The sequence below is a fragment of the Physcomitrium patens genome, chromosome 19, assembly GCF_059467195.1.
Source record: "Physcomitrium patens ecotype Gransden chromosome 19, ASM5946719v1, whole genome shotgun sequence".
NCBI classification, from domain to species: Eukaryota; Viridiplantae; Streptophyta; class Bryopsida; order Funariales; family Funariaceae; genus Physcomitrium; species Physcomitrium patens.
In genome coordinates this window covers 13,650,725-13,669,781 of record NC_143428.1, presented here as the reverse complement: position 1 = coordinate 13,669,781, position 19,057 = coordinate 13,650,725, and the positions used below count along the sequence as shown (strand labels likewise).

The 19,057-nt window shown below is 37.6% G+C and overlaps 2 protein-coding genes across 4 annotated transcripts; one reads left to right on the top strand and one right to left on the bottom strand.

Annotated features, from left to right (window-relative positions):
- Positions 1 to 4,723: 4,723 nt before the first annotated feature.
- Positions 4,724 to 8,959, bottom strand: LOC112272755 (glycerate dehydrogenase). Of its 2 annotated transcripts, XM_024500833.3 has the most exons (13): positions 8,724 to 8,959; positions 7,924 to 8,007; positions 7,667 to 7,807; positions 7,404 to 7,525; positions 7,196 to 7,277; positions 7,009 to 7,081; positions 6,726 to 6,817; positions 6,488 to 6,562; positions 6,099 to 6,206; positions 5,818 to 5,895; positions 5,617 to 5,661; positions 5,374 to 5,488; positions 4,724 to 5,132 (listed from the first exon to the last, which is right to left on the bottom strand). In XM_024500833.3, the coding sequence occupies exons 1-13, from the start codon at positions 8,844 to 8,846 to the stop codon at positions 5,095 to 5,097; spliced, it is 1,176 nt and encodes a 391-aa protein (XP_024356601.1). In that variant the 5' UTR covers positions 8,847 to 8,959; the 3' UTR covers positions 4,724 to 5,094. The 2 variants fall into 2 exon arrangements, with proteins under 2 accessions (XP_024356601.1, XP_090100925.1); XM_090244799.1 differs by lacking the exon at positions 4,724 to 5,132 and having other exon boundaries at positions 5,366 to 5,488.
- A 4,760-nt stretch (positions 8,960 to 13,719) lies between these two features.
- LOC112272814 (fe-S cluster assembly factor HCF101, chloroplastic) lies at positions 13,720 to 18,587 on the top strand. Of its 2 annotated transcripts, XM_024500949.3 has the most exons (16): positions 13,720 to 13,988; positions 14,180 to 14,234; positions 14,568 to 14,671; positions 14,776 to 14,924; positions 15,031 to 15,081; positions 15,221 to 15,376; positions 15,609 to 15,752; positions 15,897 to 16,039; positions 16,181 to 16,250; positions 16,435 to 16,530; positions 16,676 to 16,765; positions 16,965 to 17,018; positions 17,175 to 17,298; positions 17,541 to 17,665; positions 17,843 to 17,965; positions 18,089 to 18,587. In XM_024500949.3, the coding sequence occupies exons 3-16, from the start codon at positions 14,635 to 14,637 to the stop codon at positions 18,251 to 18,253; spliced, it is 1,527 nt and encodes a 508-aa protein (XP_024356717.1). In that variant the 5' UTR covers positions 13,720 to 13,988; positions 14,180 to 14,234; positions 14,568 to 14,634; the 3' UTR covers positions 18,254 to 18,587. The 2 variants fall into 2 exon arrangements, with proteins under 2 accessions (XP_024356717.1, XP_024356716.1); XM_024500948.3 differs by lacking the exon at positions 14,180 to 14,234.
- Positions 18,588 to 19,057: the final 470 nt, after the last annotated feature.

Sequence of the window (19,057 nt, the reverse complement as noted above, 5' to 3'; positions counted from 1 at the left end):
ATGCGAAGGGCTAATTTGTCCCAATTACGGGGACATCCAATCTAGGTCCTATTATGGGTCTCTTATCTAGTATGAGACCTGACTCGGTTGGGCAATCCAATGAGGTCCTGATTATAGAGGCTTCAGTTCTATTTCAAGTTGTTCCGTTCTCTATGCCGTTTCAGGAGAAACGTCCTTTCCGTGGAAAGATCTTCTTAGAGGTGAGAATTCCATGGAAACATGGTCTGCTGTTCCAATTCCGAATCCATGGCGGAAGAATAGGGGATTTTTTGGATCAGAGAGCTAGCTTCAAGCTCCTTCAAAAGATATAAGACTTGATTTCATAGGGTTTGGGAGGACTTTGCAATCGTTGTTCAAAATCAGTGTTTGTATTGGTGATTTGGATTTTTTACAATAAAGTTAGGACTAGTACTCTTGAATGTTTTGTGAAATTAGATAAACATCTGCGGTTGAAATTTTAGAGGTATCTAGATGGTTGAGTATGCCAAGTGCATGCAAAAACTTATATTAATCTAACGGTACGGATAGAGGATATTTGATCGTTAGTATAAAGAGATATCAGAAGTTTACAGATTGAGGTTGTTTAGGGTTTCTACAATATCTGGAGATCTACTTGCTAGAATAAGGTGAATTTTGGTGTAATAAGTTGGAAAATTAAAGGCGGAGCTGCACACAAAGTTTGAATGAGAATTAACAATTAAAGAAGGAGAAATTGTAATTCAAAGTTTATCATCAACTTTCTAAGTGGCGATCAAGGGACATCAATGTGGATTTACGATATTTTCTTACAATCTCTAAGTTAGATTGGATTGAAACTTCTTGAGCATTTAGAAGACTTGCAAAGACACTAGTGGTAGAAGTTTTATAACAATCGAATGATCAAGTTGAGAATTACAGCTTGTCGAAGCTCATTGTCTAGTGTTAGGGTTTAAAAATTAAAAAATAATAAATAATAATAATAATAATAATAATACTACTAATAAAAAATAAAAAATAAAAAATAAAACTAACAAACAACAAAAGAATTTGTACTTATAATATCTTGAAGTTATAAAAAATAGTGTTTCTAAGCACTTTGTATTGGGATTAAGCTTTTACATTGAAATCCAAAATAGTTTGTATTTAGATGGTTGAAACCTACTAGACTACTTGGATACTTGCAAAACATTGTTTTATCTTCTACAACCAGACGTCCGGTACATTTTCAAGCAAGATAGCACGTAATATGACAACGCCATCCTCACTTAGTCAAATTGTGAAAAGAGGAGGTAATCTTCAACAATAGAGAATCTTGAAAGAATTGGTAGTTGATGATAGGAAGACAAGAGGTTGCAAAAATTCTATACTCCTCCTCCATGACTAGTCATGAAATTCCTAAAATGGCTGCTTATTCAATTGGTTGGTTGCAAGTTTTGTTGTCTTAAAGCATGCACATATAGATGGAAAGGGAGCACCAACTCCAAAGTACAATCCATATTATTAAATATTTACCTTCTAGCATTTTATGGCCAATTCACACCTTGCACCTTCTCAAATTCTATGTAATTTACTTGAACATGTGGCTAGTGTTGACCATCATCAAAGCTATTCTTTGTTAATTCATCACCATAACCATAGTTGCTTTATTAGTCCAATTACTAATTCTTAGTGGCTAGCAATCCACAATAGGCTCTATGTTAAAACCTACACTTATTCCACATCTTGTATCAAATGTGAAGAAACTAAAAAATGAATGAAAATGAACTGATGCAACATCAAGACAATCAACTAAGGTTTAATTTCTCAACCTCATGAATCTAACAGTTAATGGTAGATTGTGCTAGGCCTCACTACGACTACTGTACACCAAATTAAGACTGTAACCATCTGACTGACTTATTAGTGATGTTTAATTTCTTAACCTCAGAACCTTTTTTTTAATATTCAGAGACTAAGTACCTTGATCTCGTCAACAAACTCTTTTGTTTTAATCTTGGTGTAAAATACTACTAATATGTTTGCAACGTTATGTAGTGATAGCTATGATAGATAACCCTGTGCATGAAAAATTTGCCTCAGCAATCAACAGTAGCAGACATATATGGAATACTAGAAGTACAAGTTTACCTCAATAGAGTGAATCACAGTTCGAAAATAATAAATCACAGTACGAAAATGAATCACAGTTCAAAAATGAATCACGATTCAAAAATAATGAATCACAGTTTGAAAATGAATCGCAGTTCGAAAACCAGTCACATTAAGACCTCGAGCTGCGACGAATGTTGCCACTGAAACTACCCGAGAGCAAATGATTGAAACCACCGCTGGAACCACTGCTTGAGCCATCGATGGAGCCACCCTCATTCCCCTTCTTCCCACTATCACCACCGCTGGAGCCACCGGCAGCAGCCTGGGCAACCAGCATGATCACCACTGCTACAACTAGTATGAGCACCACGGATCTCCTGATTCTCGCCATGTCAATCGGCAACTCCAACTGCGATGAACAATCGCAAATCCGCATGCTATCTGCAACTCGGCCCGGCCTCGAGAGGTAATCGCTTCAGCAGCTCTCATTTGAATCACCGTAAGTTGGCTACAAGAGCTACTGTGAACTAAGGGTCATGACCACAAGCGTGTCGTGACCACTCCCTCCTCGCCAACGAGCTCCACACTTCCAGTTCCTTCGATATTCCCTATTATGATCTGATACCAGCGTCGTGACTCCGCAGCTGCTGGCCGCAGACTCAAACCCACCTCTTGTAATTGACAAAGAAAACAAAGAAAACAAAAATAAAAAAACCAATGAAAACAAATGCAGCTCTTGTAGCCAGCTTACGGTGACCTGGCACTTTGATATAACGCTTTTTAAATCCTTGATTCTCCAGCTCTTGGGTGGTTTCAAAGGATCTTAACTCATCAGTCCATTCGAATACTTACATTGCACTTACCTGATCTTCACACAAGATTTCCCGACGTTTCTTCACTGCAGAGAGATAGTAATATAGATTTTCTCAGAGCAACTGCTTGATTGATTTGTTCCCTAGCTTTGAAATCCTGCAAACAAATTTTTGCATTTGTGAAGACCTGAAATCGACTAAAAGGTGTACCAGACAAAAGTCTTATCTTGTAGTATTTGTAACTCCATTAAATTTCCAACAAAATCATAAATTTTTGCTACTTGCTGATATCCGACAATTCAATTCTTTAGTTTTCATCCAAACCTTATGCGCCTATTGTTCTTGTTAGTGAAAAACCACAGAAGATGGTGTTATTCGATCAGCAACACGTTCAAAGCAAGACGTTTTTGGCTATTTTAGCACTTAGTACTGTATCGCCTACCTGTTCATAGCACAAACTCAAAACCGTTTGTTGCAAACCTTGAAAGTGTGTGCAGCCTTGTTCTTAAACCACGCCTGGCTTTCTCGTGAGCCGTGGAGTTATTTTTTCTATTCTTATCAATTGCCAAGTCAGTGAACAGCTCACAGTCCTAAATTCTGCGGCACATGCATCCACTAACCTGCTCAGATCAGATTTGTAAATGCGCACCCTCCAAGTGGCATTCCGCGGTGAAAGGGCCTTGTCGCGCAGTTGGTGGTTCAGGGGCGTGACGCCGTTTAAGATATTCCAACGCTACAAAAGTCTTCCAAAGCTCCCCTGCTTAGTAAAGCAAAGTTGATTTTAGGAAGTTTTGGTTTTGGAGATGATGTAAAATGAGAACTCATGAAATGAATCAAAATATACATATTACATATTCTAAACATGGTAGAGCATATCCTTATTCTAATTTTTTTAACATATACAAGAAATTTCATTAATTTTTTTAATGTATACATTCATAATTTTTGTTATGGTTTTTTAATTTTATATATATATATATATATATATATATACACATATTTAAAATTAAAATAATTTTAAAAATTAATGAAACCAAAGTAAATCAAATTCATTTTTTGAAAAAGTTTTGTTCCAAATCTTGGACCATTGGAAGACAAAAGATGATGTTAAAATGTTGAACTATTTTCCTATATTAATACTAGAAGTATAAATACTTGAAGTTATAGTAGTATATTATCTAAATTTAAAGAATATCTTGTGCAAATAACTACATACAATTATTTGTATCTCTGCATTTTATAAATAAAATAAATTATTAATCTCAAATAAATTTGTGTAAGTTTTTTAGCTTTTTGTCATGTACATGATAGATTCAAGACTCTAATCTTATAAAACCATCTCATTAAATAAGTAGTCATAATGGAGTTGATTGCCATTTACATCAATAACAAAGATAGTTGGTCAATTGAATATCTAGATTGTTGATGTATTTATTTACACAATCATCTTCAGCCCTCCTGGAAAAGAATATGAAGGAAAGTTTTCCATATGCAATTTTAAATTGGAGTCATCCATCTGTGATGGTTTGGAAATGACCACATCAGTTGAGTGTAAAGCATTTTTTATTTTTATTTTTTAAATTCCCATCGTCAGACTCGTCTTCACATCAAATCTGTAACTAGCAGTATGCAGTACGCATGTTTTTCGTCAGATTGGTACATGCTGGAACAACTGTCTTTTAGAGTATTCGCTATACCATGATAAAAAGTTATATCTATTATGTAATAGCTGATTACATTATAGACATTCTTGCACACAATCTAGAAGACTGATGAAATGAGGCAATTTGAACAGTCTTTAAATTTCGATTCACTAGCCACAAAACCATCAAAGACATTGGTAAAACAGCTTAACTTGGATGTTATTAAACAAAATAAATACAATCTCACTGTATCAGATATCTCACGAGGTACTGAGCTGCTACGAGCTTCTGGGAAAACATATCAAAATGAAATCTAAAAGAGTAGGGAAGGTCATATCTCTTACGCCTTCTGTAATGTACACTAACAGTAGGCTTGTGGTCAGTAAATGATCAAACCAGCAAGAATGAAATACTACCGAAAAATCCTGCAGCTCGATGTTAACCTTGAAGTCAGCAAACTCAGCCTACATACAGGCAAGTTCACATTACGATTGTGCTTGCACACACTGAAGCATATCATGAGATCTTCTGGAGATTTCGGAGTCTTCTTCTGGAAACCGCACCCATGTTTACAGTCTTGATTTGCTTCCGTCCCCAGTTGGAAGACCTAAATTATTCCAACACAAATGACAGTAATAACATGATTAGTCAATTCAGTTACTTTTGAAGTGGTCTATCGAAGCTTGTGTGTGTAAATATTTGATTGATCTAACAGAAACATGGAAAGTATCAACTTGTTTATATTAACTGTAAAGCAGTGGCAGAGATCTGATAAAGACCGTCATCAACACCGAAGGAAGTATAATCATTACGTGACTCATTAATAAACAAACGTCATGGTTACATACCAAGAGCTTTAGCGTTAACAATACTTGGGGCAGCAGCTGGCGCTGGTTTGCTCTCGTCGAGGAAGGGCTCAATGTTGTTGGAGTTGGGCCACACTGGATATCCCTTCAACTTCGCCTGCATAGAACAGGAACCCATCCATCATCAATCACTACAACACCATTGCTAATACATTTTCAAGTTATCGTATTGATGTATGAAAGTGGTCACGGCTTCTAGAACGGAGATAGCAAAGGTGAACTTACCGCAACATTCTGGGCAGCAAGTGTTGCCATGCCTTCTCTCGTCCACTGTTCACGGTTCAAAACGAGGAATTAGCGGTACCCCAAATTACTGAAGATGTAGAGTCTCATCAGACAAATGCATCAACAGCAGAAAAAAAAAAAAAAAAAAAAAAAAAAAAAAAAAAACTAGAAAAGGTGAAACCGATAAATCAGAGAATGTACCTTAGAGGCAGAGGCAATGTGAGGAACGACCACAGCATTTGGAAGGTCCCCAAGGCCAGGCTTCATGTAAGGTTCGTCCTGCAGATCATTACCACACTTAAGTTTCCCGATTCGTCGTTAAACAACTCTGTCAGGCTCAGCACAAGCGTAACTTGCTGTCAACGAAATAGTTCGACTCTTCCGAACATATCTAGCAGAGGCTGTCGTTAATCTTTCACAAAGCATATACTGAATACTTCGATTTCTTCGAATCATATTCTTGTGGAAGTGGAGGCTAGTACCTCGAAAACATCCAGTCCAACACGGAACATGGGGTTAGCTTTGAGATGCTCCACCAAAGCTACTTCGTCAATCACGGGACCTCGGCTAGCATTTACCAAGACGGCCTCCTGTTTCAACCATACAAGTCCTCCATTAGAATTTGCATTTTAGAAAACGAGCATGTGAGAACATGAAACCCAATGATCGCGCTAAATTCTCAAAATTTCGCTACTAGTCTTCTACACGACTCATCACATGAACTTCAAGGCTTACTATTATTCAGGCTGCAGAAAAATGCGAGAACATATACTCACATTTTCAAGCGTAACCTCATCAACGCCACGGTTGCAACAAAATCATTATTAAACTCGGGTAAAATCAAATGCGAATAAAGGATGCATGACGAAACCTTTTTCATTAAAGCCAGTCTGTCTTTGTTGATGAGGTGATAAGTCGTCTTGTCCAGAACAGGATGCAGACTTATCTACATTCCAAGACCAAAAATGAGCAAGAAACGAAAAGCCACGTAAGATTCTCAAAGATGGTAGACTATATCCAAAGTGCATTAAGGCACACCAAAAAGAACTGGCAAAGTTTCATAATCTTAATCCTAATAAATAAAAGAAGTAGCTCGAGTAGGGTCATACAACGTCAGCCTCCCTCAGTACATCCTCCGGGCTTGATGCTCTGCGCCAATGTACAGGTGCCTCTCCCTGAGTTTTAAGGAATTCGCCGTATGCTGCAAAACACCACGTGATTTGAATTGAGATTATGCCTTTGTAAGCGGTTCTGAAAATGGGAAGATCAAATGCCTTTTACATGTGCAATTCCACATCTTCTGACATAAACAGACAGGCTGATTGGATTTGAGCACAGAAAAAACACAGGAAAGATACGGAATCACGATCTCAAAAAGTTTGGGGTACTTACCCGTGACAAACTTCTCTAATCTTGTCGACTGATACAGGTCGTAGTAGATGACATTCATCTTGAAACCCTCAACCTACGGGAGAAAAGTAAGAGACAATCGATGTAAAGCAGGTTCAAAGAGAAGAACTGAGTTGCAGTTATGATAGCATTGTACAAGAAAACCCGTGGTTGCTAAGGTGAAGCATACCATCATGCGTGCATATGCAGTTCCAATTCTCCCAGCTCCAATAATGCCCACCGTTTGACCTTTGAGTAAGTTTCCAACAAACCTGCAGCATTCAGCCATCATTAACTCAATTTCACATCGACGAAGTAAATAAATATAAAGATGAATTCAAAAAAACAAAGCCGATCTCTTTTCTGAATATAAGAGCGTGAAAATACAGAGCACTTACAGAGTAGGAAGCCAGCCTTCGTATTTGCCAGCACGCATGAAATCATCAGCTTCGACAACGCGCCGGGCTGCCGAGAGAGTCAAAGCTGCTGCCAGCTCCGCCGTCGTCTCCGTGAGCACACCCTGCAAATGACTTCCAATATGTTCATGTCCTCTCCAGAGCTCTTCAGCTTCCTCGTTTCTTTCCAAAACATGTTGACTATCCTACTCATATTCTGCAGATCTTTTTAAAGAAACAGGTGGTCTCATATCTGCGATACATACCGGGGTATTTCCAACGGCAATGCCATGTCGAGTAGCAGCCTCTACGTCCACGTTGTTGTAACCGACTGCCATATTGCTATAGGCATGTCCACCAGCCTTCTTCAGGGCCGCGAAGAGAACGTCACCCCAGTCCTCTGTCAACTGCATACAAATGGCATCGATTAAACTACTACCCGGAGCAGGTACCTGGACTAGACTTCAGTCGACAACACAGTAGATTCGAAAGCACTTTGGTGACAGTGCAGATCTTAGCCTACCTGCCCAATAACGCCGTCGCATTTGGTTCCAATGAGAGAGAGGATATCATCCACACTGAGTATGGTCTTGTTCTCTACGCACACCTGTATTTCACAGAATTACGCGGAGTTAGAAGCAGATTCAAACCTTAGAATTCAACAGCCTACACGAATTACTCACCCTGGATCGCCATCCACAACAGGAGAAGATGGTTGACCAATGACCTGGGAAGACACTGGCGCTTTCCATTCAATAGTTCAGAGCTTTAACTGCCCGCCTATTTGAGACTCGGTACCTTACAAGCGTTGATTCCACAGAACACTAAAAAATAAAAATAAAACAAAAACAAAAAAAAACCTGCGAAGGGTTGAATTCCATGTATAAACAATTTGGATGTAAGATACCGTGACATAAGCCATGGCTATTTCTTTAACCCCGGTGTAATTGGGGTTAGAGCGATTAAGCTGCCACAGCTATTAGGCCTCGGGACCAGCGCCGACCTCTCATTATAGTTAAGAGGCTGACTAAATTTTTGAATACTGCATCGTCTCAACCATTGTAATGTCCGGAACTCAGCCAAACAATCAATTCACTGTAGCAAGGGAGGAAGCAAACCAATTTACTCTACAAGACAGCGCTCCATCCAATTGAACAACTACAGAGTCTACAGACAACTACGGACCAATCGACAAACTCCCCTACTCCATACCCGCACAACCCATTCTCTCCACGAGTCCTCCAAATTCCGGAAAAAAAATCCCACTCAAAGATGCAACCAACGACCGAATCGTAAAAGAGTAGGAGGCAATGAGTGACTCGCCTCAACACGGCAGCCGACGCTAGTGAGCGCTTGAATCCATTGGTTACCCGGCATAGGCTTGGTGCTGACCACGCGCAAGTGACCTCCCGCATTGTATACCTGCACTGCGAGCTTCCTCGCCATCGCTGATCACCCACGCCTCCCTAACTGCGCACAAATTCTCACGGGTTCTCGCAAATTCTCGCAGAAAACACCCAGCTGCAGGAATACGCGAGTGCCCAACAAATCAGTTCGCCGAGAATGCCCCTACCGATTGGCCACTGCTCACACTTAAAAGCCTTACCAAAAGCCCACCTCTCTCCGTCCACAATTTCTGCATCGGCATACATCCATCCAGGAAAAAACTTGTGCCTGAAATTTAAAGATGGGTAGGGAGCGTGCGCAGACCAAGAGGAGCCTTATCTGGGGCCCAGCCCAGCCCAGCCAGCCAGCCAGCCAGCCAGGCCTTGTCATGCCGCTACCCAAACAGGTGAGATCGCCGCAAGGGGAGGGAGGAAAGGGGATGCATGCATCTAAGTTATCTATCTATCGATCTGTTCCATGGATTGGCGCAGGGATTCTGTCCGCCGCAGCCTTTCTTCCTTCGTCAGATTGTGTGTGAGTGTTAGTGTGTGAGTGTGTGCGCTCCTCCTCCTCCGCATGCAGAGGGTGATGAGTCCGTGACGCTGATTCTCCGATCATGTGCGACGAGCCTGTGCTTCCTGGCGCGGCCAGCCTCGTGGAAATATGTTAGGCTGCTGTGCCTGTACCTTGTTCCTCCCTGCCGCCCTCCGCCGCTTCTTTGCCGCCTTCTGCCGCCCTCTGCCGCTCCTTACCGTTGCCGCTGCCGCCGTCCCGCGCTTGTGACGCCTTCACACCCATCCGCAGCAGGATTTTAGTAACGAATGTTGGGTGATGAATTACGTCCACCATTCATCCAGGTCATCTCAAGCCTGGATGTTTAGTTTGGGTATATCATGCAATTCTTGTTGTTCATTTTTTATTTTTTTCAATTTAAAAAGTATTGATTGGATTTCTCTTTCTCCATACAGAGACACAGATATATATATATATATATGTACACAAGAATGTTAAGTAGTCCCAAGTTTTTACTAAATCGACCCACCTATCCTAACCATCATGAAAAGTAAAAATTACCTCTAGATTCATTTCTCTACCATTGGATCTGCAACCAATAAAAACCAACCATATTCATTGTGATTACCACACTCTTCATCACGGGTAGATAAATTTAGTAAAAAGTAAGGTCCAGTTAACATGCTCTTATATATAATTGGTGTGCTATCAAGTGTGTTATTTTATATAATTACGGTTTTTCCTTTTTTGATTGAATGTTTGTATTATAATAATGCTATTTTTCATTTTTTTGAATTTGATAATGAAGTGTTTATGTAAAAACCTTGAGAATACAACACCTTCGTGACACTCAGGTGTGTTTAAATTAATGTAAAAAGATTATAACATATTCAAAGTGCTACAAGCCGTATGTTGTTTTTAACCATATATATATATATATATATATATATATAATACACCATTGCTGTTCTTAAGTACTGCTTGTCAATTGTTTGATATGAAAACATATCCAATGTTTTAAATGTACATTATATTTACAAGTATACAATATGAAAGATCATATTTTTTTATTACTATATGTGATGAAGTTATGATTTCTTTTTACAGTTTGTATAAACTCCATCAATAAAATATAATATTTCATATGGTATACTTGTAAATATATATATATAAAAACTTTTTTTATAAAATCAATTGTTCAATTTGATACTGATAAAACTAAAGTACATTACACCATGCCCAACTTTCAATACTTCTGATTTGTGACAAAGGTAGTTGTCTTTTTAATTTAAAAAAAATGAATTTATAAGAATCAAATAAAATATTATTCATTTTATATTAAAAAAATGTAATTAGGAAATTGTGATATCATCCACCAAGCAAGTCTTACAAGACATACTGAGTCAAACAAACGATTCAAGGTAGGATATTTGTAATTAAATATGATCTTTGTGATCAGTAGTAATGATTAATGATGGAATTAAAGATGTATTTATTTTTTTCTCTGAGAAATAGTTTTACATAAATATATTAATATATACATACATTCACGTGTATTCTTTTAATTTTCATGAACTAATTAGGAAATTTTACTTTTTAAAAATATGTTGTATTTGTTCAAGAAATAAATGAGGAAAAAAGAAAATAATATTGATTTTATTGTAGCAACAACTGAGAGTAAAAATAAGTCAATATCAACATGGAAACATCATCTGAAAATGATATGTACAATATTCTTGTATTTTTTAAATTTGTTAAAATTTTAGGTCTCATTAATTAATGTAATTATTACATTGCAAGTTACAGTAGCTAGGTCATTAAAAACCATTTGAATATAAAATTTTATCCTATTTTTATTTTTAATATTTATATGCATGTTCTGCTTTTGGTCCATGATTTTGTTTTTATTTTGAAGAATTTAGAGGCTTGGAGTGTATACTTTACTTTCATTTATGTTTGTGTGTTTTGCATAAATAAAAAATGATATTTTTCAGCCTATTTTATACAATTTGTTTTTACTAATTCACAATTCTAATTATATATATATATATATATATATATATGAATAAATGTAGTACAAAAACAAACTATGGGGAAATAAACTAGGAACAGAAACAAGTCCTTCTGTTGGCCACGAGTTTGTATGAAATTCTCCTGAAGTTTGTGAAGACATATTTCAGAAACAATCATTCAAAACTAAGAAAAAATTTAATTATCTTGTTTTTATTTTATTTTTTCCTTTATTTGTAAGATTTATTTACATTCAAGTTTCATAATTTTGCACATACAATTTTTTTAATTCATTCTTAACTGATTAATTTATATATAATTCACGTGTTAATTTCAATTTTTTATATAGTCCATAGCCTATGATGAACATGTTTGAGATATTTAATGTATATTTAAAATACCTTGCTAACGATTTTTATTGAAATTTATTTTCATGAATTAGTAGATTTATTTTTCAGTTATATACTCATAATAATTTTTTCTGGAATATAATTTATTTCAAGGTACAAAAAATTAAAAGTATATGTTTTGAATTTGGAGATGTAAATATTTATTGTAATTTTTTATAAACAAAAACATGCAAATGAAGTCTAAGCTTTGTATTATGAATTTATTTTATTAGTAAATTATCAGAAATACTTAAAATTTTGGATACATTTATATATATATATATATATATATATATATAGTTTTATATTATTTATTTAAAATATCTACTATACTTATATATGTTAAAGAAGACAACTTCACAATAGCAATTAGTTTTAAATGATTTTTTTTTTATCTTTTATAATCTAAAATTTAACTAACATTTAATATTTTACTTTGAATTTTAAATATTTAATGTATGAATATATAAACATGATAAATTGTTGTAATAATTCTATGTAAATATGATTTTTATTTTTACACAAAAAATTAATTTTTTATAAATAGACATATTTACATATTTTTAAATATATAATTAATTTTATAATCTATTTTTAAAAACATAATATCTTACTAGAGATAATTAAGATAAGGTCTTGTTGCCAATGTAAGTGCCTTATTATGTTTTTTATATCTTTATATATAGACCAAAGTTATTATTTGCTTGTAATTACAAATTTTCATATTTAAATCACACCTTTTGATTTTATAAAAAAATCAAGAACTTGTATCCCTATATATATATATATATATATATATATATGTGTGTGTGTGTGTGTGTGTGTGTGAATATATATATATATATATATATATATATATATAGATAAATATATATATATAGATAAATATATATATATAGATATATATATATATATATATATATATATAAATATATAGATGTCTTACCTTTATTTTTTTATTTTTTTATTTTTCTTGCTTTGAATTATATCCTTGAAAAACAATTTGATTTGAATAATTACTATTAAGTTTTTAAAAAAGATGTGAAATGTTGACCACCAAGAATCAACCTCCACATAGGCAACATAGAGGATAGATAATTAAAATTAATATTTATCCAATGAAAAGTTTAGGCATGTCTAAAAACTTTTAGCATGCCTGCTTGGTTCATAACCAAGTGGTGATGAGAATTGGTAGCCTAAACTTATAGCCAAAGGGTGTTAAGAAACAACCCAGGGAATAAAGTCTTCTAAATTAATCTAAGAAAGTTTTGTTTATTATAAGAAAAAACGAATCATATTAGCACCAACTTGGAATTAAATAAAGGACCATATAATTGTTGGAAGTTACCTTAAATATACAATAGAGCTTTGAATCCATCTATCATTTTCAAATTTCAATAATAAAATTCAAATATGTTGTTGGGAAAATGAATTTAATTCCAATGCTTTTGAACCTTAAACATTTTAAATATTTTCATGATTCATAGTTGAATAGTTAAACATACGAGTAGAATATTTATTATAACAGCTCTCTCTCTCTCTCTCTATATATATATATATATATATATATATATTTATAAATTTATAAAAATATAAATTAAAAATAATATTATTTATTTTTTATATAATATCAATAAGATTAAATATTTGAAGAAATAAATCAAAAGTAAAAATAGCATAGATGCTTACATCCCATTTGTGGTCCACGCGCAAGAATCAACGACCCCAAGCCAGACGCTACCAGAACCGAACCAGTACTCTATCAGAGCACTCCGTTCCCAAAGTACACAACCTCAGAGAGCGTAGAGAACGAAGGAGGGGAACGGGGGATGGATTATCCATTCGTTATCCACTCATCTCTCTCGCTTGATTCCCTGCGTGAGGCCAAAGCCTCAGCTTCCTCCCTCAGGAAGGCGCGACGGCGTGTGCCGAAGAAGAATCACCAGTTTCCCCAACACCTGCTCGATTCAAAATACTGCTTTAAATTCGTGGTCTTTGCTCCGTTGCTGAGCTCCGGACTCAAACACGAACGGGGTCTCGGTTAAATCAGAGATTTCTGGGGCTTATTTCCGGTTTTGCGGTGTGGTCGGAGCTCTTGAGCAGTTTGAGCTGAGCGTGTGTTGTGAGAGATGGCAACAGCAACAGCAACTGCGCGGTTGCAGAGTCCATCTGAACTCTCCAGAGCCGTGCACAAGTCCATGGAGGTCGCAGTTGGAGGCTTTGGGGTTAGGGTGCAGGCTGTTGCTGCCCTCGGAGGAAGCCGCCTCAAATGCGGTAGCTTAGCATACAGGTATGTGTACCTTGGTCGCTTGTTGGTTTGTTGCTTCTACTTCTGAATTCTACGCTATCGGAACTGCGTGATATCGTGGATGGAATGAGACAGCAAAACGAATGAGCACCGTCTACAAGGGAATCTCCGGCGACGCTGTAGTGAATGAAATTCTAGCTCTCGTGTTCACGGATTGAAGTGTTTTTTTCCAGCTGAGAAGCGCTTGAGGGTTGGGCGAATCGAATTGAGTACCCATTTCTGATGCTGGTGAAGTGCTTGTGATCTTACACGCTGAGTTACAACTAGTTTGTAATTTGTTTAGTTAGAAGAGTAGAAAGAAGATGCGACTCGAGGTAGTGTGGGGTGGTAGATTTTCTTAAACCCTATTGTTGTGCATTTAGTGGGATATGGGCATTTGTCGAGGTTATCATGGTGTTTTAGATAGGGTATTAAATTCACTCTTAAACGTGGTCGAATCGATTGTAGATGATTGAATACCCAATTTTTGCTCTCTCTTTCTCTCGCTCTCTCTCTCTCTCTCTCTCTCTCACTGTTTGTTCATTATTGATTGATTTATTTATTTGACTCGTGTTATTGCAGATCAAGGTCACTCAAAATCCCGGTTCTGAAGAATTCTTCTCACAGGAAAGAATCACTTGTTTTGGCAATGAGCAGGAGTGAACCTACTGTTACAAATGTTCAAGGTAAGCTGCTGATAATTTTTCCCTTTGCACTGTATATTTGTTTTTAAATACACTGACACATACACACCAGGTTTCGTCTATTGACTAGTTTGGGGGGTTGATAGACTCTCCAGCCTCAACAGGGTTGTCCCTAGAAACCGCGAAGAAGGATGTTCTCGGCGCTTTGTCACAAATTATCGACCCCGATTTTGGGACGGACATTGTTACATGTGGGTTTGTCAAGGAACTGACTGTTGATGAATCCACCGGCGAGGTAATCACATATTCTAGATTTCATCCTATTCGCTGATCATCAAATTTCATACGCACAAGTGCGGCTGTGTTGGAACTGGAATGAACAATCGTTTGTTCGGTTTCAGGTCTCGTTTCAGCTGGAGCTCACGACGCCCGCTTGCCCAGTGAAGGACATGGTAGGCTTTTCTGCTTGAAGATTTGTATCCCAGGCGACAATGCAGTAATGCCTCGTGTCATAATCTACCCCGAATGAATTTCATATGTCGATGTGGATATTCATATTCATGCTCGCCTAATCGATCTTGTCTGGAACAGTTTGAGCAACAAGCCAAGGAGAAAGTCTCAGCAATACCGTGGGTCAAGGGGGTTAATGTAAAAATGACTGCACAACCTGCCAAGCCTCTTATCGCAGATGATGTCCCTGCTGGTCTGAAGAAAGTCTCAAACATTGTGGCGGTTTCAAGTTGCAAGGTGCCCTGAACACTGCCCTTACATAGTTTCGGCATGGTAGTAGTAAATCTCCATTGTTTCTGTCCTTTAAAGCATCTAATCAACTTGCAGCTAGTCCTGTATGGTTATTTTTGTCCAACTCCTTTCTCTTGCACAGTATATGTCCTTGCTCGCGAAACCCTGCAACGTGATCAACCCTACAAGCTCTATACTTTAGAGTCCAGAGTTTGCTTTTCATATTGTTTTTGTGCAGGGTGGAGTTGGGAAGTCCACAGTGGCAGTAAACCTTGCGTATTCACTGGCACAAATGGGTGCAAGGGTTGGCATCTTCGATGCCGACATATATGGTCCCAGCCTGCCAACTATGGTGTCACCAGAAGTGAAAGTATTGCAAATGGTAAGTAGATCCCCTGGCCCTTGGGATTAGTCATGGATGAGCGTCGATCCTGGTCTCTATTACTTTGACTGAACTGGATCGCTACTATATGTGTGATTACGCGAGCTCCGGACATCTCGAATCATCTATGTCTTGTCGTTGCAGAATCCGGAGACAAGAGCGATTATTCCAACCGAGTACCTCGGAGTGAAACTTGTGTCATTTGGCTATGCCGGCCAGGGCAGCGCTATCATGAGGGGACCCATGGTCTCTGGAGTTATCAATCAATTTCTTACTACTACAGACTGGTATAGCTACCAGCCTATTCCATGTTCACGTCTTTGATTTTCTTTTATTGTAAACTGTTTATTTTCTTAGTAGAGTAGTTCAATTGCTGTACTTTAAGCCCTCTTTCGAAGTTCTGGAAGTTGAAGAATGCATGGTTGCAGGGGCGAGTTGGACTACTTGGTGATTGACATGCCGCCTGGTACAGGGGATATTCAGCTGACCTTATGCCAGGTTGTCTTCAATATAACTTGTTGCTAGGGTGTGTCCCTCAGGATCTTAGTGAAATGATAATGTAGGGTAAAATGGCAAACTATGGTTCGAATTGGTTAGTCTATTGTAAGCAGACTTTCAACTAAGTTGTTTGACATATATTTATTTCACATGGATTTCTCTCTCTTATGCTCTCGTCGTTCAGGTGGTGCCGTTGACAGCAGCCGTCATTGTTACAACACCTCAGAAGTTGGCATTCATAGATGTGGCCAAGGGAGTGCGCATGTTCTCCAAACTTAAGGTCTATTCTCACTCTCATTTCTTAATCTACTTGACATTTCAATTTCCACTGGAGCTGTGCATTAGATCTGATAATAGGGGTACTGGACCGTAAACCTTAAGTTTTAAGTCTCTTTAACAGGTGCATTGTTTGCTTAACCCTGCAGGTCCCATGCATTGCCGTTGTGGAGAATATGTGTTTCTTTGAAGGTGATGATAAGCGCTATTATCCATTTGGAAAGGGTTCTGGTTCCAAGGTACTCCCTTATTGACGTCTCATAACTTTACCCTAGTGATCTTCGATACCCGGTTATTTACGTTGTGAAATTTTTAAAGTTATGTTCCATCAAGTCAGAAATTCTAAAATTTTAAAATGAACGAATTTTTTTTTCTTGTGGTGTTCGTAGATGATCTTTGGGCTTGTTGATCATGTAGTAATCCAGAATGTTTGTCCAGGTAGTTGAACAGTTCGGCATTCCGCATCTGTTCGAGCTCCCCATCAGACCGGAAGTAAGTTCTCCAATTCATGAACGTTTGTGATATCTTTAAGATTTCTTGGGCTTCGTCGTGACAGCACTGTATGGAGACTTTGTAATTTTAGAACACGTGGAATTCAATCCTGGAGGGCTACGATTTTAACTTTTTTTTTGTTGCTGACACTTGCAGCTCTCAGCAGCTGGAGATACCGGCAACCCAGAAGTAGTTGTGGACCCACAAGGCCAAGTTGCCAATATCTTCTCAGACGTTGGGGTTTGCGTAGTGCAACAATGTGCCAAGCTTCGACAAGCAGGTAACTGATACATGCTTATTCAGGTGCATCGGTTAGGTCAGAATTTGCGGACATAGCTTAAACATCCCTTTGATTGAGATCAATTTCTTATGAGACTTTCTGAATTTCAACATTACATTGCTTGTTCATCTCAAATTAAAGTAAAAGGAGATTTTAGTTTTAACAAAAGTCCAGTGATATGGGGACTTACTAGCCATTTTACGTAACGCTCCTTCGTAAGCTGACATATGTTTCACCTGCAGTGTCAACTGCTGTCATGTATGACAAGGCCATAAATGCAATTCGAGTAAAGGTTCCTGGAACAACGGAGGAATTTTTGCTGCACCCCGCCACCGTTCGCCGAAATGACAGATCTGCCAAAAGCATTGTATGATATCCACTCTGAACTGCTGGGATTTAGGATGCTATAAGTCATTTTGCGGAGGATGAGACGTTCAGTAAGAATTCAATTCTGTGATGTACATTCACTTTCAGCTGGCATAAGAGAAGAACTGCAGGATGCGAACCAACCTGAGTATGAAATTGACCTTGTGTTCGAATGCAGGACGAGTGGTCCGGTGAGCAAAAGCTGCGGTATACTGATGTTGCTGAAGATCTTGCTCCAGAGAGCATCAGACCGATGGGCAACTACGCCGCTGCCATTAACTGGCCGGATGGTTTCAGTCAGGCAAGTGTCAATTTCAAAGCCTTACTTCAAGCTTCAGCAACGTGATGCAGTCACTGAATACCATTGATCAAGGTTCTCGCAAATTTCTCATGTCACTCAGTGCCAAATGCTTGTGTCTTGCAGATAGCACCCTACGATCAATTGGCAACAATGGAGCGCCTGGTTGATATCCCTGAGCCTGTTCCTGTACCTGAAAACACTGCTGCCACCCAATCTACCAATGAGAAACCTGTTAAAGATGCTGGTGCAGCAGCCATTCTCAACCATGCCAGGAGACTACAAACTTGATTTCGTCTCAGGGGATAGTACTGTAACATAGTTTATATTCAATTCCTCATCGAAGTATGTCATGCGACGTAGAAGCATGTCATCCTTTTTCCCTTGACAGGGAGGTCACTAGCAGCTTAATCCTACTCGCAATTGCCTCCCAAAATTAAGGATAAACAGAGAATTAAAAACACTTCTGAGCTATTGAATGATGAGTGACATGCTGGGTCGGCAGATGAAGATTCAAACACTAGGCAGAAATGGAGTTGGACTTGAAGCTACTTCTATGCAAGTGGCTTTCACTCGGAATCAAATCATATGAAAATGAAATAGACTTACAATGGTTCTGAGGGGACAGTTGTGCACGATGTCGTTACATTATTGGACAGAATGACCATTTTCTCGTTTTGTGACTATTTTTAGTTGAACAAGTATTTGACATTAACATTATTAATAATAGTTTTGTATTCTTCCCTGTTAAAGTGGCTGTGCTTTTTAAAATAAAATAACAGGGGGAGAGAGAGGTGGAATGAAGAGGTTCTGAAAATCACAATTTGTATGTTGTCGGTATGGCCATGTCACATGATAATGGTTTTGACCTTTATAGTTTGGATTGTACAGTGTATGTATTTCATTATTTTTAAAAAGTTGATTCAAACTTCTTTTCTAAAAAATCATATCGTAGTATGATATTAGAGTTTTTTTACATTAGGTTACAAAAAAAGTATGGCGATTTGATTTCTAGAGTATGAAATAATATAGACTTAATGGAATATGGTGTTTAACAGTGATTGTAATAGCTAAAAACATCTAAAATACTTGTTT